The sequence below is a fragment of the Phacochoerus africanus genome, chromosome 10 (genome assembly GCF_016906955.1).
Source record: "Phacochoerus africanus isolate WHEZ1 chromosome 10, ROS_Pafr_v1, whole genome shotgun sequence".
Taxonomy (NCBI): domain Eukaryota; kingdom Metazoa; phylum Chordata; class Mammalia; order Artiodactyla; family Suidae; genus Phacochoerus; species Phacochoerus africanus.
In genome coordinates this window covers 12,828,029-12,849,827 of record NC_062553.1, presented here as the reverse complement: position 1 = coordinate 12,849,827, position 21,799 = coordinate 12,828,029, and the positions used below count along the sequence as shown (strand labels likewise).

At 34.7% G+C, this 21,799-nt stretch overlaps 1 protein-coding gene across 11 annotated transcripts in view; it reads left to right on the top strand.

Annotated features, from left to right (window-relative positions):
- LCORL (ligand dependent nuclear receptor corepressor like) overlaps positions 1 to 21,799 on the top strand; it is a 156,477-nt gene that overhangs the window by 46,297 nt on the left and 88,381 nt on the right. For 9 of the 11 annotated variants that reach the window (XM_047799553.1, XM_047799554.1, XM_047799551.1 and 6 more), the window contains exons 2-4: positions 2,436 to 2,501; positions 14,493 to 14,572; positions 15,469 to 15,598. In XM_047799553.1, coding sequence (XP_047655509.1) covers positions 2,436 to 2,501; positions 14,493 to 14,572; positions 15,469 to 15,598 — 276 coding nt within the window. Of the gene's footprint in view, positions 1 to 2,435; positions 2,502 to 14,492; positions 14,573 to 15,468; positions 15,599 to 17,635; positions 17,683 to 21,799 lie in introns of those variants that run through there. The other 2 variants (XM_047799558.1, XM_047799550.1) reach the window with 2 other exon arrangements.

The window sequence follows — 21,799 nt, the reverse complement described above, 5'->3', positions numbered from 1 at the left end:
TACTTCCAATGTCTTGCATCATCTTCAGCATCAACAGTCTAAAGTCTTTTTCCTGGAAGCTGAGAATCTCCTGATCACTTAGCTGATTTTCTGGGGTTTTTCCTTTCTCCCTCATCTGAGTTACAGTTCTCTGTCTTTTCATTTTTAGAGGTTTTTGGTGTGACCTTTTTACAGATAATAGAGTTGTAGCCTCTCTTACTTCTGGCGTCTGGCCCCTTGTGGCTGAAGTTGGTACGGGGGCTTGCTGTAGGCTTCCTGATGGGAGGGACTGGTGCTTGTCCACTGGTAGGTGGAGCTGATATCTATCCCTCTGGTGGGTGGGGCTTTGTCTCTGGGTGAGATTAGAGGCAGCTGTGTGCCTGGGGTGTCTTTAGGCAGCCTGTTTACTGATGGGCGGGGCTGTGATCCCACCTGGATTGTTTTTTGGCATAGGGCTTCTCAGTGCTGATGGATGGGGCCAGATTTTCCCAAAATGGCCACCTCCAGGGAAAAGCATGCTGATGAATATTCCCAAGAGCTTTGCTTCCAATGTCCTTCCCCCACAATGAGCCACATTCACCCCTGTTTTCCCAGGAGGTCCTCCAAGAACTGCAGTCAGGTCTGACTCAGATTCCTATGGAGACTGCTTTGCCCTGGGACCCAGTGCACATGAAAGTCTGTGTGCACCTTTTAAGAATGGGATCTCCATTTCCCCCAGTCCCGTGGAACTCCTATGCACAAGCCCCGCTGGCCTTCAATGCCAAATGCTCCAGGGGCTCTTTCTCCCAGTGCCAGATCCCCACGCTTGGGGGTTTGATATGGGGCTCAGAACTCTCACTTCTGTAGGGGAGTCTCTGTGAACCAGTTACTTTCCAGTCTGTGGGGCTTCCCACTTGAGAGTTATGTGGTTGCTTATATCACGTAATTGCCCCTCCTACCTCTTGATGTGGCCTCCTCTTTGTCTTCTGGAGTAGGATATCTTTTTGAAAGTTTCCGGTCCATTTGGTTGAAGATTGCTCAGCATTTGCTTGTAAATTTTGTTGTTTTTAGGGGGGAAGTTGAGCTCCAGTCCTTCTATTCTGCCATCTTAATCCCATCTGTTTTTTTTTCAATCCCATCTCTTTCCTTCATAATTTAAGCATCCTTAAATTAATTCCTTTTCATGATTTCCCAGTTATTTTGCCATCCCAGTCATTTTCCTTTGGGTGCTTTGTAGTTTATCAATAACCTGTTTAAAATGAATATAAGGAGCTCCCCTTGTGACTCAGCAGGTTAAGAACCCAGTGTTTTCTCTGTGAGGATGCAGGTTCAGTCCCTGCCTCACTCAGTGGATTAAGGATCCAGCAATGCCATAGTGTAGGACATAGGTCACAGATGTGGCTCAGATCCAGCACTGCCATGGCTGTGGTGTAGACCTTCAGCTGAAGCTCCAATTCAGTCCCTAGCCTAGGAACTTCCAAATGCCACAGGTGTGTCATAAAAAGAGAGAAAAAAAAAAACTTAATATGGTGCAGGCTTCAAAAAGAAAATTGTGAAATCTTAAAAATTAGTATATGTAGAAAGTAGAAAACTCAGTTCATGAACTAGAGTTTTGTTAATAAAATTTTCAGTAATTTTTTTTCCTTGAAACAAGGTAAAAATGTATTTTAATTTTTACAGGTAAGTTTAAATATTATATATCCTATTTTTCATAACAACAATTTCTCCCCATTGACACTCATTTAGTCATTTTTGTAATTACGGTTAAAGATGCTACTTTTTTTTAAGATAACGTTTACTATAACCAACATAAGCAGGATTGTAATATATGTCTAATTATATTTCTCCTTTTTACAAGATCAATGCAAAACAAATCTACCCGTTATTTTAACTTGGGAATATTTCTAAATGAGCCACGTGTTTCCTTGTTTTAGAAATGAATATTTACATTTGAATATTTACTTTTCTTTTTGCTTTTTTTTGCTTTTTTTTTTTTTTTTTTTTTGCTTTTTAGGACAGCACCCATGGCATATGGAAGTACCAGGCTAGGGGTCGAATCAGAGCTACAGATGCCAGCCTACATCACAGCCACAGCAACACAGGATCTGAGCCTCGTCTGCAACCTGCACCACAGCTCATGGCAATGCCAGATCCCCGACCCACTGAGCGAGGCCAGGGATTGAACCTGCATCCTCATGGATATTAGTCATATTCATTTCTGCTGTGCAATAATGGGAACCCCCGAATATTTCCTTTTTTTTATAATCCTGATAGTTATTGTGTGACTTCTTACTATGTTATATATGTTGCTTAATTCAACTTAATTCAAAGGAAAAATGACACTTCATAGTATGTTAATTTATAATTTTCAGATGAAATTTATAATTTTTTGATTCATAGAATTTATGGGTTTTGATTATTATGAAATGAAACTGCCTTAGTAGTTGATATACTTTTTTTTCTGTTTAATAATACAGGTTTTGAGAGTATTTTAGAAGGGCTTTATGGACCACGGCTACGAAGAGACCTCAGTTTATTTGAAGGTAATGTTTCTTTAAATTTTATTTTAAAATTTTAAATTTCTGTCCATTTTCCAAATGAAAAATGGTTGTTCTATACTAACTTTATATTAAAATGAGTTTGAGATCTCATTTAATTAGAAAATATTTTAAATAAGGAAATAAAATGATCCAAATATTATTTCTCTTATTACATAATGTTATTATAATCTTTAAAAAAATTTTTCAGTATACTGATCAAAATAGGAAAAAAGCTTGTTTTTGGTTTAATGGTGAAATTTAACTTTTGTTATTTTATCCATTATGTCTGATTTATTCTTAAATAGGACTTAAAGGGGTTCAATTAAATAAATATGTTGCTAATGATACAGGCAGCCTGAAACTCAAATTGTCACTCTGAGAAATCCTTCCATGTGTATTCACAGTTTTATATTTATGTATAATACTGTTTGTTATTTATTGTAGCTTGCTCTTTCAAACTCTAGCATAAATCCCAATGGAAGATTTTGATCTATGCTATAATTACTGTAGTGTGGTTTAGTTTTTTTATTGCTTGCTTAGAAACGTGGAGCACTAGGAGAGAACATTTTTGTAGACATTTGAAATTTTATAGTACAATTCATTCACAAAATGTGCAGTGCTGGTATAGATTTTATACTTTGACTTTTAATAATTATTTCTGAGTCTCGTACCTGGTTAATTTTATATGCTAATTCTGTTACCTTCTATTCTACTCTGATACTTTCCATTCTTCGAAGACCCAGGTCCTTTAAAGGTCCTCCTCTCTCTTAAAAATAAATCTTTTGAGTTGAGGGAGTGACAGTGATAGTGGGAGCAGTCACAACTTTCCTACTCATTCTTTTTCAGTGTTGGGCAGGACAATTGTGTTATGAGTCTTAGAACTGAAAGTATCCATGAAAGGTCATTTGTCCCAACCACCCATGTTCATCAGATGAAAGATATCCATGCAAAACATGACTTTTAGTATGAAAACTCCAAAATGAGCCCATTCTAGTATTTTATCATTGTTATTATGGTTAGGATCTTTTTCTTTTATCTCTTATTCACTCATTTCTTATTTTATCATAGTTTAACACTGAATTAAATATTTTACCTGATACATTTATAAACAACACTAATTGTAGTTTCACTTATTTTTCTGAGCATGTAAATGAAGAAAGAAAAAATCCAAAAAAACAAAAATTTAACCTATGCTTGATATTTCTTTAGTCTTTCTTTTTAAACCTGCTGTCCTCATTCATATCAGAAGTCAGCGTTTTACTTAATTGCCTTTTGGTAACTCAAGTTGCAGCTTGTAATTCTAAGCCTCTTGCTTCTCCCATTTTCATTTATTTATTTACATAATTATATGTGTATATGTTTATGTTTTTTTCAAAAATTGCTTATTTCATAATGCAGAATGTCCTAAGGAAATAAATTCTTGTACTTTATTTTTTAACTACTTTAATAAAAGAATAAATATATCCAGACGTATGTTTTTTTCCTGTCTTATTTTTTAATGATTTTTATTTTTTACATTATAGTTGGTTTTCAGTGTTCTGTCAGTTTTCTACTGTACAGAAAAGTGAACCAGTCTCTCTCTCTCTCACACACACACACACACGCATATATATATACACATTCGTTTTCTCACATCAAATGTATATTTTATTTTATTATTTTGTTTGTTTTTTAACACTTTTATTTATTTATTTTTTGTCTTTTTGCTATTTCTTGGGCTGCTCCCACGGCATATGGAGGTTCCCAGGCTAGGGGTCTAATCAGAGCTGTAGTCTCCAGCCTAAGCCAGAGCCACAGCAACGCGGGATCCGAGCCGCGTCTGCGACCTACACCACAGCTCAGCAACGCCGGATCGTTAACCCACTGAGCAAGGGCAGGGACCGAACCCGCAACCTCATGGTTCCTAGTCGGATTCGTTAACCACTGCGCCACGACGGGAACTCCCAAATGTATATTTAAAATTAAAATGTTAAAGTTTATCTGTAGGTCATAGGACCAGGAATAATTTTTTCTTTCTAATTTATTAATATTTTCTAATTTCCAAAAATGAAATGTGTTATTTGAATACTAAGGAAGCATAGTTTGAAAATAAAATACAAGAATGGAAATGAGCTATAAGCAATGAGGTATTAATTAAATTAATTATAATAGATCTACTATGTAATAATGAAGAACGATGATCTAGAATTTTATATACTCAAGAGTTCCTGTCGTGGCTCAGTGGTTAACAAATCCGACTAGGAACCATGAGGTTTCAGGTTCGATCCCTGGCTTTACTCAGTGGGTTAAGGATCCGGCGTTGCCGTGAGCTGTGGTGTAGGTTGCAGACGCGGCTGTGATCCCACGTTGCTGTGGCTCTGGCTAGGCTGGCGGCTACAGCTCCGATTAGACCCCTAGCCTGGGAACCTCCATATGCCAAGGGAGCGGCCCTAGAAAAGGCAAAAAGACAAAAAAAAAAAAGAAGAATTTTATATACTCAAATGATACACTAGTGAACAAAAACGGTAGGCACAAAAAACTATACACACTGTATCCTACAAGTCAACTTTAGCATACAGTGTGATTTTAATTTTAAGACTTTTTATCATATATATTTGTGATTTGAGTGGTTTATATTTTAATTCTTGAATCTGATTCAGAGTTGCCTCCAGATTGAATAGTTTTGAAAGAAGCTTTTGAATGCTGCTAATTTTTAATTTGTTGGAAACAAAAGAAAAGTCCTAGCTTTCTGCCTCCTTTGATCTGTTCTTAGGACTTTTTGTCCTTTTGAAGAATAGTAAGTATTATTCATTTCTGGAGTAAATTCTCCAAAGAAACTTTCAATGTCATGAACTTTTATGTACTCCCTAGTGTGTAATCACTTCTACCTTCCCAAAACTCATTTTTCCTGCCGTTACAGGACTGTTAAGCAGGAAAGTCTGCTTTAATCAATCCTTTATCATGTCTTATTCTTGAACCAGTTTCTGTCATTTGTGGGATCATCTGATTTACTTGTCCTGACTAGGGATATTTACAAAAATAGGAGAAGAGTACAATAGGTATATGTAAAATGGCTGATAGATCCTTATTGGCTTTTTTCTAGGTGTGTCCACATTTCAAGGAGAAATTATATCAGAGGTATGCAAGCTATAGCATGAGGGCCAAATCCAGCTCATTGACAGTTTTGAGTGGCCTGTGATCTAAGAATGGATTTTACATAGTTGAAAAAATATCAGAAGAAATTATAATATTTTGTGACATGTGACAACTATATGAAGTTCAAATTTAATTGTCCAATTAATAAAGTTTTATTGGAAATAGCCCCTCTCATTTGTTGACATACTCTCTATGGCTACGTTTGTATTGCAGCAGTAGAGTTGAAAGGTTGTGACAGAGACCAAATGTCCTGCAAAACCTGAAATGTTTATTCTCTGGCTGTTAATAGTAGAGTCTGCTATTCCCTGAGTTATTATACCACTGGCTGACATTTAATATTTTTGGCTTAATTTCCATTTTTTCCGACTGTTAACACTATGATGATGGAGCCAACAAAGCTTCTTTTTAATAATATTTATTGGATGAAATATTTTGAATGCTTATTTTGTGTTAGGAGCTGTGATGATCAATGAGGAAAGAAAAATAAATAGGATCTCTTCCTACTAGGAATTCACTAGGTATTAACTTAAAAATGAGTAGTTTCTAGTATGAATTGATGATTATTTATATTAAAACTGGAAAATCTAATAATATTTTATAGTTAAATAAGTTATACTAGCTTTTCTCAATGTGTGCACAAAGACTTATCCCAAGTGTACAGGCATATCTCAGCAGTATTGCAGGTTCAGTTCCAGATCGCTGCAATAAAGAGAATAACACAATAAAGTGAGTCCTGTGAAGATTTTGATTTCCCAGTGCATATAAAGTTTTTGGTTTCTACAGTTATGTTTATACTATACTGTAGTCTGTTAGGTGTGCAATAACATTATGTGTAAAAAACAATGTACAAACCTTAGTTAAAAAACACTGCTAAAAATGCTAATAATCACTTGAGCCTTTAGCAAGTCATAATTGTTTTGCTGGTAGACGGTCTTGTCTGATGTTTATGACTGCTCACTGATTAGGCTGGTAGTTGCTGAAGGTTGGGGTGGCTGCAGCAATTTCTTAAAATAAGACAAGTTTGCTACTCTCAATTTACTCTTAACTTTCACAAATAATTTCTCTGTAGCATTAGTGCTATTTGATAGCATACTACCCACAGTGAACTTCTTTTATAATTGGAGTCAGTCCTCTCAAAACCTGCTATTGCTTTATCAGCTAAATTTATGTGATATTGTAAATCTTTTGTTGTCATCTTAACAGTTTTCACAGTATATTCATCAGGAGTAGATTCCATCTCAGGAAATCACTTTCTATGCTCAACCGTAAGAAGCAACTCTTAGTCACCTGTACTCCACTAAAATTTATTTTAAAAAAGAAGCAGCAGCAGCAGCAGTGGCAACTCATTATACTTTAAAGTTTTTTCATGAGTTTATAACAATTCAGTCACATCTTTAGGCTCTACCTCTGATTACATTTTTCTTGCTATTTCCACCACATCTGTGGTTACTTATTCTATTGAAGTCCTGAACCCTTCAAAGACATTCATGAAAGTTGGAATCAGCTGCTTCAAAACTCCTGTTAAATTTTGTTGATATTTTGACCTCTTCCTATGAATCATGGATTTTCTCCATGGCATCCAAAATGGTGAATCTTTTCCAGAAAGCTTACAATTTACTTTGCCCAGATACATTAGAGGACTATCTTTGCCAACTGTAGATATTTCTTGAGTAAGATTTGAAAGTCAGAATGACTCCTGATCCATGGGCTGCAAAATGGATATTGTGTAGGCAGGCATGAAGAAACATGAATCTTATTATACATCTCCATCAGAGCTCTTGAATGACCAGGTTCATTGTCAATGGACAGTCACATCTTAAAAACAATTTTTTTCTGAGTAGTAACCCTCAATGGTGAGCTTAAAATATTCAGTAAATCATGTTGTCAACAGATGTGCCATCATCCAGGCTTTATTGTCCCATTTATAGAGTATAGGCAATGTGAATTTAATGTAATTCTTAGGGTCCATAGGACTTTTGGAATGGTAAATGAGCCTTGACTGAAACTTAAGTTATCAATTTCATTAGCCCCTAGCAAGAGAGTCAGTATGTCCTTTGCGGCTTTGAAGCCAGACATTGACTTCTTCTTTTTAGCTACAAAAGTCCTAGATGGTGTCTTCTTCCAATATGAGGCTGTTTTGTCTACTTTTAAAATCTGTCATTTAGGAGTTCCCGTCGTGGCGCAGTGGTTAACGAATCCGACTAGGAACCATGAGGTTGCGGGTTCGGTCCCTGCCCTTGCTCAGTGGGTTAAGGATCCGGCGTTGCCGTGAGCTGTGGTGTAGGTTGCAGACGCGGCTCGGATCCTGCGTTGCTGTGGCTCTGGCGTAGGCCGGTGGCTGCAGCTGCGATTCAACCCCTAGCCTGGGAACCTCCATATGCCGCGGGAGCGGCCCAAGAAATAGCAACAACAACAACAACAACAAAGACAAAAGACAAAAAAAAAAATCTGTCATTTAGTATGGCTGCCTTCTTTAATAATCCTAGGTAACCTACTGGATAAGTTGCTACAGCATTTATATCAGCAGTGTTGCTTCACCTTGCACTTTTATGTTATAGAGGTGGCTTCCTTTCTTAAAGGTCATGAACAAGTCTCTGCTAGCTTCAGACTTTTCTTCTGTAGCTTCCTCACTTCTCTCAGACTTCATAGAATTGAAGGGAGTTAGGGACTTGCTCTGGACTAAGCTTTGGCTTAAAAGACTGGCTATCCAGACCACTGAAACTTTCTTCGTATCAGCAGTAAGACTATTCTGCTTTCTTATCATTCATCTATTCACTGGAGTAGCACTTTTAATTTCCTTTAAGAACTTTTCCTTTACATTCACAATGTGGTGGTTTGGCACAAGTGACCTAGCTTCCAGCCTGTCTTAGCTTTTGATATACTTCCTTCACTAGGTTTAATCATTTCTAGTTTTTGATTTAAAGTGAGAGACTTGCTATTTCTCCTTTCACTTGAACTCTTAGAGGCCATCATAGGGTTATTAATTGGGCTGATTTCGATGTTGTTGTGTCTTAGGGAATAGGGAGGCCCAACGAGAGGGAGAGAGTTTGGGGACAGGCCAGTTGATGGAGCAGTCAGAACATTCACAAAAAAAAATTATTAAATTTGCCATCTTTTTTAATGGCTGCACCCATGGCGTATGGAAGTACCTGGGCCAGAGATTGAATCTGTGCTGCGCCTGTGACCTGTGCTGCAGCGTTGGCAATGCTGTATCCTTTAACCCACTGTGCTGGGCTGAGGATTGAACCCGTACCTCCACAGCAACCCAAGCTGCTGCAGTTGGATTCTTAACCCTCTGTGCCATGTCAGGAACTCCAAGTTTGCCATCTTATTTATCAGCACAGTTCATGGCACTCCAAAACAATTATAATAGTAATATCAAAGGTCAGTAATCACAAATCGCTTCAACAAATATATAATAATGGAAACATTTGAAACATTGTGAGAATTACTAAAATGTGTCATAGAGACACCAAGAGAATAAATGCTCTTGGAAAAATGGTGCTGATAAACTTGCCCAACACAGCAAGGTTGCCACAAACCTTTGATTTTTGGCAAAAAATGCAATATCTGCAAAGTGTAGCAAAGCAAAGTGCAGTAAAACAATAACACTTCCTTGTATGGATGTTCCACAGTTTGCTTATGCAGTCACCTATTTGAAAGGCTTAAGTTCCTTTTGCTTTACATCCTCACCAGCATTTCATGTTGTCAGCATTTTGGACTTTAACCATTCTAATAGGTGTGTAGTGGTATTTCCTCTGAATTTGCTTTTCTCTAGTGGCGTGTGATACTGAGCACCTTTTCATATGCTTATTTGCTATCTGCACTTCTTCTTGGGTAAGGTGCCTGTTAGGAGTCAAAGAATGAGTGAGGAAATATTTCCTCTGTTTCTGTTTTCTGGAACAGATACAGAGAAACCACTTGGGATGGTGCTTTCTATTTTGGAAGGTTATTTATTGATTTAATTTCTTTAATTGATAAATGCCTACTGAGGTTATGTATTTTTTCTTGTGTGAAATTTGGTAGATTGTGTTTTTCAAAGAATCTGTCCGTTTTATCCAAGTTTGTGGGAAACTGATGTATATAATATTTTGTTATCCTTTTAATGTTTGTATGATCAGTAGTGGGGACCCATCTTTCATTTTTTTTAATTTTTAAAAAAATTTTATTATAGTTGATTTACAATGTTCTGTCAATTTCTACTGTACAGCAAAGCAACCCAGATATACATCTATTTATATCTATAGATATAGTATATATCTATTCTAATAGATATAATATATATCTATTCTTTTTCTCATATCATATATAATATATATGGATATATATCTATTCTTTTATATAGATAGATATATCTATAGATATTATATATATTTATTATAATAGATGTATATATTATATATATAATAGGTATACATAATATTCTTTTGTTATCCCTTTAATGTTTGTACAATCAATAGTGGGGGCCCATCTTTCATTTTTTTTCATTTTTAAATAATTTTTATTATAGTTGATTTACAGTGTTCTGTCATTTTCTGCTGTACAGCAAAGCAACCCAGAGATAGATATATATATAGAGAGAGAGAGATCTATAGATATATATCTATTCTTATAGATATATAATATATATCTATTCTTTTTCTCATATTATCATATATAATATATATCTATTATGATAGATATAGTATAAATCTATTCTTTTATATATAGAGATATATGATAGATCTAGCTATAGATATAGTATGTATCTATTTTAATAGATATATATCTATAGATATAAAATATATCTATTCTTTTTCTCATATTATCTTCCATCATGTTCCATCATAAGTGACAGGATATAGTTCCCTGTTGCTATACAGCAGGATCGCATTGTTTATCCACTCCAGATGCAATAGTTTGCATCTACTAACCCCAAACTCCCAGTTCATCCCACTCCCTCCTCTCTCCCCTTGGCACCCACAGGTCTGTTCTCCATGACCATGAGTCTGCAGATAGGTTCATTTGTGCCATATTTTAGATTCCACATGTAAGTGATATCGTATGGTATTTGTCTTTCTCTTTCTGACCAACTTCACCTAGTATGAGAATCTCAGCTAATTATTTGAAAGTCATGGAATATAAACTGGAAGGATATATTGCAAAATGTTAATCATTATCCCTAGATGATGGGATTATGAATAGTTTTTCTTTTCTCCTTTATACTTTCATTATAGTTTATATATAATCTCATAGTGAAAAAAATTGATCGTATTGCCTACTGTTCAGCATCTTTTCTCAAATCAACATAGTTATAACCACTTTTTTATGACCTTAATGAAAAATCTATTTTTTAGTATTCTCCTTTTTCACATTTTCATTGGGCTTTAAGAACTCCAATTTTATTTTCTATAGTCAGAGGGTACTGAAGACAGTATAAACATTAAAAAAAAAAAGTGTGGTTATTTAAAAGAAAATGAAAGTAACATCTACTGGATTTATGTGTTATGCATATGTTTTTATTTAATTTTTACTATAACCTTTAAGCTGCAATTATGATTATCCTCATTTTACAGATAAGGAAATTGAAGGTCAGAGAAAGTAACTTGCTCAAGGCCACATGGTCTAGTATGTGGAAAGACATGATTCAGTACAAGGCTCTCTAATTTTTTTTTTTTTTTGATAGGCAAGAAACAGATTTATTAAGATAGGACACCTGTGAGAAATGCAGGCAGACAGGCATGGAAGCTCTGCCAAGGCTCTCTAATTTAAGTCTGTTATCTTTGCCAGATAGATTAGGTAAATGATTGGAGCCAGACTTAGACCACAAGAATATGTATAAATGGTGGAAAGGTTGATCTTTGTCATTCCTTTACTATCAGTTTTCATATATGACATTGCCTTTTATTAATAAGGCCAGTTGTATAAGGCACATGATTTGACCTGTTTTGAGCTTTTGAGATACCTTCATGTATTAAAATTTCAAAATAAGAGACAACTTTAGTGATGAATATCTGATTCATTGTCAAATTTTATTTGAGAGAGAAAATGAATCGTTTTTTATAATGTTTTTTTAATTTTTATGACCTGAAAGGACAGCCTGGACAGAGAGAGAAATCTGGCCTAGAGGTGACTATTCAAAATTTCTTTTCCTAATGTACGGCACAAATGAAGCTTTCTACCGAAAAGAAAATCATGGACATGGAGAACAGACCTGTGGTTGCCAAGTGGGAGGAGGGAGGGTATGGAATGGGCTGGGAATTTGTGGTTAATAAATGCAAACTATTGCCTTTGGAATAGATAAGCAATGAGATCCTGCTGTATGAGCACTGGGAACTATATCTAGTCACTTATGATGGAGTATGATAATGTGAGAAAAAGGAATGTGTGTGTGTGACTGTAGAAAATTGACAGAACAATGTAAACCAGCTATAATGGAAAAAATAAAAATCATTTTAAAAATTGCTATATATGTAGGTGTGTGTGTATAGTGTATAAGATGTATGCCACTATCTTTTATTTGGACTGAAAATTAAGTTGCCATATAAAGAGTAATTATTAAATATTTCTAAGTAAATTCATAATTTTTGAACCCAGTAACATTTAATGGCATTTATGTAATCATTGATTATTCAGTGCCATATATTTAACTATGTAGGCATTTACTTTAATTAACATTTCCTTGAAGAACTTCACCTAAAATAAATAAATTAGGATAATCTTATCATGCCTAATTTTATTTTACAAGTGGTAATTGTTTTAATTAACCCAAAGTTGTCCTTTAAGTCAACCTATTTATCACTAAAACTTTATGAAATGTTTCAACAATTTTTCAAAAATACCCCTTTTCAGACCGATTTAGCTATTTTTCCAAAATTCCAATGCTGGATTTCTTTCATATTCTTATTCATGAGGCCATAATTTTAAAAAGCAGTAAGATTTCCTTGATCTATCAAAATTATGCTTTGCATATGAGTAAGTTTTTGCTACAGTGTATAGTAATGCTGTATAAGCTATGTAGCAGACATCTCCAGAATCTGTTATTGGGTCATCTCATTCACTGCACTCTAGGCTGTGGGTAGGGATTACATCTCCTCATGATTCCATTTCTCAGACTCGAGGGAATATTGGCTTTATGGGGCAGGTTTTTCTGATGTTGAGTGCTGGAAATTGAAGAGAATTGAGGGAACTTGCCATGCCTTCTAAAGCCTCACCTTGGAATAGTGTGTTGTTAACTTCTCATGTTCATTTCATTGGTCAGAGAGCTGTGCCTCCCTAGTAAGAGACATTGCATGATCTTATATTCAAGAGTATGAATATATATTTCTATTCTAGTGACAAGGCGAAAGGTTGGAAAAAATTATGAACCTGCATAGCTACAATTCTGGGTTTTCAATTGTATAGATTGTATAAACCTTTTGATTTGTCGGGTGTATAGAAATAGTGATCAGTTTTCTTAAGCTGATATTCAATTAAAATTATGCTGTAAACTTACATTTTTATATACATGTGTGATAGAAGAGGATTTTAAAAGTAATGGCTGGGGACTCTGTCTTGTTAATAATTAGCTTTTGCATGATATTTTGTAGCTTATAAAGTAATTTCATTTAAAAAAATTGATCACAAATAAATTAGGTGAAAGGATCCTTATTTTACAGATGTGGAAATTAAAACAAAAACTTTGTATCTTGGCAAAGTCATAGCTAGTAATTTCCAAGTTATTGGAGACTTCAAATCCAGTAAACTTTTCCTTACCCTGTACTGGATCTTATATTCTCATTCCCTATTCCTTGAAAGTTTATATAATTATTAGGAATATTTTTGGACTACTGCCAAAAATCAAAGGATGCTATCACTACACTCTATATTCCAACAAATTATATTATCCTCTATTCTGACCTTTCTATCTGGATTAATGTAAGAATATCCCAGGGGCTGAACCTAACTAGTATTTATTTGTAATCATCCCAGAAAGATAAGTTTATTGTCTGTGTGTAGTTAGCATAAAACATATTCAGATTCATTGTATTTCAGAATTATAAGAGAAATTACTGTGATACACCAGTGCTTTTCAAATTAGTTCCAGTGTAGCTGCCTCAGATGATAATGGTTTATGTATTTGAGGTTCTGTATATGAATTTGAGAAAAGAAATTAGAGGGAGTTGCAAGGAGTAAGTTTGAAAAATTACTGTCTGTGCTAGGATGACAACGTTATTATACCTTCATAATATTCCTTCATTAGAAATTGTTTTCCACAAACTCTCTAATATATTACAGTAGTTGGATTATAAAAACATTCCTGTGGAAAAAAAAATCCATATTTGGTAATGGATAATGTAATTTGTTTACTTGCTCTTTATTCTAACTCTTGTAACAGATCCTTAAAGCAAAATAATATAAATCTGATCTGACTTTTTAGCAGTGTATTTCTTTTTTTTTCTTGGACAGCATTCCATTTTCTCAAATCTGTAGGCTTTTCTGGTGCTGTGCTCCTTTTCTCTGTTTTTTGTTGTCTTTCATGATGTGCAAAATTTATCCCTTTATCCCCAAATCACTGTTCGTTCTGATTTCTTTCATAGTGAAAATAAAAATTAATAGACAATGATAGACTGAATCTTTCAGACAGCTAGATGATACTTAAAACTCTATTGTTGGAAAATTAATTTATAACCAGCTTGTTGTTCTTGCTGCTTTGTCTGGTAATAGTGCAAAATTACTTTGCATATTTCTTTCTTGATGTCACCAGTTTAATTTTAAAATTAGGCCTTTTTCCCTTATTGTTAATAGTTTTTTTATATGAGCCATTGCTAAGGGAAGTGGTGATTTTATTTGTTTTAATAAAGTTAGTATAATTAATCAATATTTTTCCCTCTTTTAAAGACTGTGAACCAGAAGAGCTGACTGACTGGTCTATGGATGAAAAATGTTCATTTTGTAACCTACAGAGAGAAGCAGTCAGTGTAAGTTTTAGTGCTATGAAATTATTTCTAAACTAATTGCACAATTGTATCACAACTTTTCTAACATAATTTGTTCTGAAAATTTGTGACCTACAGTACAGTTTAAATACTTGATTTTGGTAAGGAGAAGAATGTTTTAAAGTCTTCTCCTAGAAGTCTTACATTTAGTTTAACTTGCATGTGAAAATCCAAACACACTCATCTTTTTCACATTTCTTTCTTAAAGCTCCCCAACTCATAAAGTTCAGTTCAAATCTGTTTTGTATTTAGGTAGACAAGGGAGAGTGTAATTTGGTCTGCGACCCCCTAGAGTCTGATTTCTTAGGAGTTAGTGTGGTTGGAGGATAATGTAATACTTCTTTTTAGCCTTTTATTTTCTCACGAAGTCTTTTGGATATCATAACTTTCTCCTGTGAAATGATTAATTATTAAGGTCTACTGTAAACAAGGCATAAACTAGACAAGCAGCATCTTGTGTGGTGAAGGGTCTAGTTCTTTATGTACTTGTTGTGAGAAGGGCTGAAAGGAAATGCGAACTTGAGAACTTGTACCCATTTTGGTTGGATTGGTAGGATAAACAGATCTGCTTTGTTCTTAAAACTCTTATTACTGGTATGCTATATAGTGGACTCAATTAACTATATATTTTATCTGTTCTCTGCCTGCTCCCCCAACCCCCGATAGTAGTTTTGCTAAGGAATAAAGCCTGTTTAGCCCAGGAAGGGCTTTTTTCCCAACTCCGTTTCCAAACTTTATGTTCTGTATGTAATTTGATGTATTTAAAAGATAGAACAAATGAGCATTTAGAGAATTAAAATTTTTTGCCATTTTAAATTGAGTTTCTTCTTTAAGTAAAAAGTGGGTTTTTTTTTAATGTTGTTTTCTTCTAATTTTAGGATTGTATACCATCTCTTGATTCTGCACAGTCAACACCAACAGAGGAACTATCATCTCAGGGCCAGTCCAACACTGAAAAGATTGAATGCCAAGCAGAAAATTACCTAAATGCACTCTTTCGAAAGAAAGGTAACATTGATATACTTTGTCATTTAAAATTTACAATATAAGATTTGAAATGTTTGAATTTTTCTCACACACAAGTTTTTAATATATCAATCTCTACTCCATTCTTGATTATTTCCTTCCTTATACTTAGTGTTTCATATTTTTGGGACATTAGGATTTGCAGTCACTTAAAGGCTAGTCTGTTAGGCTTTCCTTTTCACCATTCTATTCTTAAATCTCTCCTTGACTTTATTTTCTTCATCTACTATAGGCAGGTGAAAATTTTTATGCTTTTGCTCTTCCTTATTTTGTTGCTGTTCTCAAGACTTCAAAAATTCTTTTATGTTCAATAAGTGGTAGATATATCACAAAGCTATTTTTAAAACTGTAACAGTTAAATCATTTATCAGCCAGGTTGGTAGTATATTTGCTGGCTTGAGATTTCAGTGTTTCTTCAGTAGCTTGAATGTGCTTACTTGACCTTAAAATGTCAGTGTTCTTTGCTTCCTGTCTGTTTAAAATATTTACTCCAAATAAAGCTTGTTTCCCTTGTTTCCTTACTTGATACACATATATTGGGCAGAAGTAGTTTTTATATCTTCAGTTACTTAAGAAAATGCAGAAATATAGAATCTTCCATTTTTTGACCTTGGCCATTTCTGCAGTGGTAGAATGTCCTCATTTTACCACATAGACCTTACGAGTAAGTCTTGGTGTGGGGGGAATGCAGAGCGGTAGGGGAGTTATCCTACCTCCCAACTTCCAGAGATTGAGAAAAATATTATTGTATTTTCATCTAAGTACTGATAGTGCTTATACTCCTCTTTTTGAATTAACAGATATTTTCTGTTAAATTGGTAACTTTCAGGTTTTAATCAATAATGTTAACTATGCTTCTCACTTTTGAAGAGGTGTTTATTTAGTCTTTGTGTTATGAGTTCTTTAATGTGTTGAAATATGAAAATCTTCTGATTAGAAGAATCATTAGTGTATTAAAAGGCCTATAGTTTATATATATATATATATATATATATATATATATATATATATATTTTTTTTTTTTTTGTCTTTTTAGGGCCACACCCACAACATATGGAAGTTCCCAGGCTAGGGGTTAAATCAGAGCTGCAGCTGCCGGCCTACACCACAGCCATGGCAACGCAGGATCCGAGCTGCATCTGCAACCCACACCACAGCTCATGGCAATGCCGGATCCTTAACCCACCGAGCAAGACTGGGGATCAAACCCACATCCTCATGGATACTAGTTGGGTTCGATACCACTGAGCCACGATGGGAACTCCCAGAACTATTTATTTTTAAATTCAGTGAACTGAAAATATTTTCCTCTGTGTTAACTGAAGTACTTAGGATTAAGAAATTGGCATTGTCTTTTTGAAAAATTGTTTTTTGGAATTTTTTGTGTGAACCAATTTAAGAAATACTCTAGGAATTCCTGGTGATGCAGTGGGATTGGTGGCATATCTGTAGCACCCAGACATAGATTAGATCTCCCACCTGGCACGGTGGCTTAAAGGGTCACTATGCTTTACAGCAGAAATTGGCACAACATTGTAAATCAGCTATACTTTAATTTTAAAAATAAATAAATAAATAAATGGATCCACTCTTGTCACAGCTGTGGTATAGATCTCAACTATGGCTCAGGTCTGATCCCTGGCCTGAAAACTCCATGTGCTGTGGGGTGGCCATAAAAGAAAAGAAAAGAAAAGAAAAAATAAGGAATACTTTATCTTCCTTTAAGAATTTCATATTAATTTAGAAACTTTTATTCTGCCTGTATATTTACACTTCTAAGAGGAATTACATTATCAGATTTATGTCACGAAGAGAGCTGAAGGGAAGTGTATGCATTTTCACACGTGCATGCCGTAAGTTTTATTCATCTTACAACTTCTCCTTCTCCTTTGAATAATTTGTAATGGTAGTAGGTAGAAATTATCAATATTAATAACCTTTAATATTTGATAGTATGGAGTTAACCTGTGCTCCATTGCCCTATTAAGAGTAATCAGTAAAAACTTGGTACTATTTCAGCTGATTCAAGCATCTGGGTCTCCAAGAGATCTCCTACCAATGGTTGGGTGAGTGTTCATGGACATTTAGTGACCTCTCCATTTGGGGATTTTTTTGGTTTTCTTCAAGATATTTGAAGGATTGCAGAGTTTTTAAATGAAAGATTTTTATTAGTAGCACTTTTACTTACTTCAGGTTTTCAGTATATTTGTCTTTTTTAATTTCTTTATTTGTAGTACCTTATCACTTTCCAGATTTAATTAAACAATAAAGACTTTTCTCCTTGTTTACTTGGGTTTGTTTCTGTTTGTTTTTAATTTTCTTTGAATAATATCATTTTAAAGATTTCCAGTGTGGTTTGACCAGGATGAGGCTAGTAGATAACAGTATTTTTTAAATAGTCTTAACTCCTCTGTTTGTGTATTTATTAAGTTCTTTTAACTTTACTTTGAAATAAAAAGAAAAAAAAATGTGTTTTTAAAGAGAGGAAATACTTCTGAATCTTTGGAAGCAAGTAAAATGTTAATAAAGCATCTTGCTGGTGACGCTTCAATTTGATTCCTGAAAATTTCTGAAACTCAGTAATTTTTAGGAATTCTGGCTGTTAGTAATATTTAAGTCTGTTGCTTAGCTTGAGGAACATATGTGATCATCTTGCCAAAACAGAGAAATCTTTTTAATAGCCCTGTTGTAGCTTATTATCCTTCTTTGACTATAGTTTTGTGGCTGTTGATGGTGGTAAATGTAAGCTGTTATTGAAAACTCAGCTTAGGATAATTATGATGGTTGATGTCTTCAGCTGTGATTGAACACTAAGCCCTTTTTGTGCCTTATCTAATTTAATCCCAAAACATTCTTGAGAGATAAGTATTCTAGTTATCATTTTAACCAGCAGAAACAGTGAAGCACAGAGGAGCTAAGTTCTGTGTTATGAACAGTGGAATTCTCAGAGGAAATTTTTAAAAGATAGAGATGTTCTATGTGAGGAGCACTTAGATTCTTCTAAGCAGAAAAACCTTCCTGTTCTCTACTGCTTTGCAGCCTAGGATTAGGATCATGTTAATTGAATTAGGCAGACTATAGAGGACCTCTGAGAAATGCTCTGTATTTCTCAGAGGTTTCCATTTTCCTCTATATGAATTACAAACAGCTTTAGTGATTAGTTCCCTTATAGTAGAGAATAATTTGAGAAAACATATTACTTAATCTAAAAGCCGTTCAGACAATCCTTTACAAGTAGAAGCTACTTAAAGATACTCTTTAGGGTTGAATAACTACAGTCGGGGAAGAAATACTTTAGTGCAGAGGTGAACTTTTAACTGATTTTGTATTCTTTACTGTAGAACTGTTTCAAATTGAATTTTTTTCAGAGGTTAACCCTAGACAGTTGTGTAAAGTGCTAGAATAGATTGAAACCTCAGTACTTGGAATAGTACTTGTCACATTTTAGATCTTGGGTAAATATTTCTTAAATGAATGAGTACTGAGAGAAACTGTCCAGATATCTGCCAGTTTTTCTACATACTCTGGTATTTGTTCACTTTGAAGAAAAACAAATATTTAGCATGTACCTATAGTTTATCTTTTCCTACTTTGTACTTGTTTATTACTATGTATAACTTGAATATCAGTCACTTTGTTTTGAAATGTGGGTAAACACAGTAAGTAATAAAATGCATTTTTCTGAAACTGTCCCTATACAATGTAAACTGAATTATTTTGACTTTTAGCTTAACATTCTCTGATCACCTGGGGCAGTGTAAATCACTGGCTTATGATTCAGGAAGATGTCTCTTCTTTTTTTTCTTTTTACAGCTGCATCTGTAGCATATGGACGTTCCTGGGCTAAGGGTCGAATTGGAGCTGCAGCTGTGGCTTATGCCACAGCCATAGCAACATAGGCTTCAAGCCGCATCTGCGACCTACATCGCAGCTTGCTGCAAGGCCAGGGATCAAACCCACATCCTCTCAGGGACAGCATTGGGTCCTTAACCTGCTGAGCCACAATGGGAACCCCTCATCTTTTGTTTTTCAATTAAAGAAGACAACTTGACTGAACTGGACAGACAGTATACACATAGCATGTGTATTCACATATATATGAATACATATATATGTATTCATACACATAGCTGAATGAATCATACTAATTATATAAAAAAATAAAACCTTCATCAAAGTATAATGTTTTTCATGCTTTATCTTTTACCCCCACATACATTTAGTATTCATGTAAATACTGTTCTGACCTTTTCAAAGACCTTCTTAATTTATTTGATGCAGTTGGTTGAAAGCTGCTGTTAACCAACACTTTCCCATTAAATTCATTGATAGCCAGGTTTTTGTTGTTGTTGTTGAAGTATAATTTACAATGTCGTGTTATTTTCAAGTGTATAGCAGAGTGACTCAGTGCTACCTATATATACATATATATTCATTTTCAGATTCTTTTCCATTATAAGATATTATAAAGTGTTACGTATTGTGCTTTGTGCTGTACAGTAGGTCCTTGTTGCTTACCTACTTGATGTATAGTAGTGTATATATGTTAATCCCAAATTCCTAATTTGTAAATTCCTGATTTGTTAATTCCTAATTTGTTAATATGTTAATCTCCCCCCCCCCATAGCCGGGTTTTGTATAAAGTTTTTCATACCTTTTCTCAACACATATTCTTTTCTTTTTAAACTCATCAATTTTTAAGTTTTGTAACATTGCCTGAAATAAATGTTGATACTGCTTGTTAACTAATTGGATTATGACTGATGATAAAACATTTGATTTCTTAGAAATAGTGTTAATCTTTTAGATCGCTTTTCTCTAAATCCAGGCATCCTTGACTGAATATGTGCATTTGACCTGATTCATTCAGGCCCTCAATGTATACAAGTAAGCTTTTATGATACCATTGTGGCCATACATCAACCTTCTTTCTCTATGTGGGTTACCTTTCTAGAACTCTTAAGGGAACTGTGTGTTAGTGCCATAAAATAATCCATATATTATTAGTCACATTCAGAGATGTTCATGAAAAGGTTTTTCTTATATATTTTGTAGTACACATAGAGGATGTGAATGAACTAAGAATGCACTTAAAGTTAGAACTGGATTTAAGAGTTTGTGCATTTCTGTTAAAATCACGTCTTCCTGCAATACCAACCATAGCAGGATTTAAAGGCAGTCAGGTCCTTGGAGAACAGACTTGTGGTTGCCAAAGAGGAGGGAGAGGGAGTGGGATGGATTGGGAATCTGGGGTTAATAGATGCAAACTGTTGCATTTGGCATGGATAAGCAATGAGATACTGCTGTATAGCACTGGGAACTGTATCTAGTCACTTGTGATGGAGCATGCTAGACAATGTGAGAAAAATATATGTGTGTGACTGGGTCACTTTGCTGCAGTAAAAATTGACAGAACACTGTAAACCAGCTATAATAGAAAAAAAAATCATTGTATAAAAAATAAATAAACAAATGCCATGACCAAAAAAAAAGGCTATCAGATCTTTAATTCATCATCGCCTGAATTCTTATCTCATTTTGTCTTTTGTAATTTCTAATTTGACCCAGTCACACCTTTATAAGCACCCATATTTTTTCTGCTATATCTTCTGAAACTTGGGGTCTTTTGTCTGCAAGCCCCCTATATCCTCAGTCTTTTTCTCTTCATGTTCCCATTACTTAATTGCTTTAACCAAAACCTGTATATTCATAGAAGATGCTTTTGTAGCCCTTTCCCTTCCTGGGTGTTTTTGATTCCTTGCTTTATGTAACTTTAGGGGTGATAAAATTGACAGGCAACTTCTGAAAGCTTTATAGCCACTTTCCGATCATTTATTTGTCATCCTCACTCAAAACCCTGAGCTCGCTTGAAGCATATGACATGAAACTATTCCATCCATATTATAATGTTATAGACCTCTACAGACTTTCACTTTCTTTTTAGTTCTTGGTGACTTCAAGTTCTGTGTAGCTGATACTTCAACATTCTGGCCTCTCAGTTAATTGACCTCTTCATTTCCAATGATCTTTTCCTCTATTCCACTTCAGCCACCTTTCCCGTGATCATCCCTAGACCTTTGAGCTAGACCACCTCCCAAATATAATTTCAACCATGCCTTTTCTAACTACATTTTGTTTCACTAGTCATCCACTATTTTTTAACCTCCTTGCTAAACCCCAGTC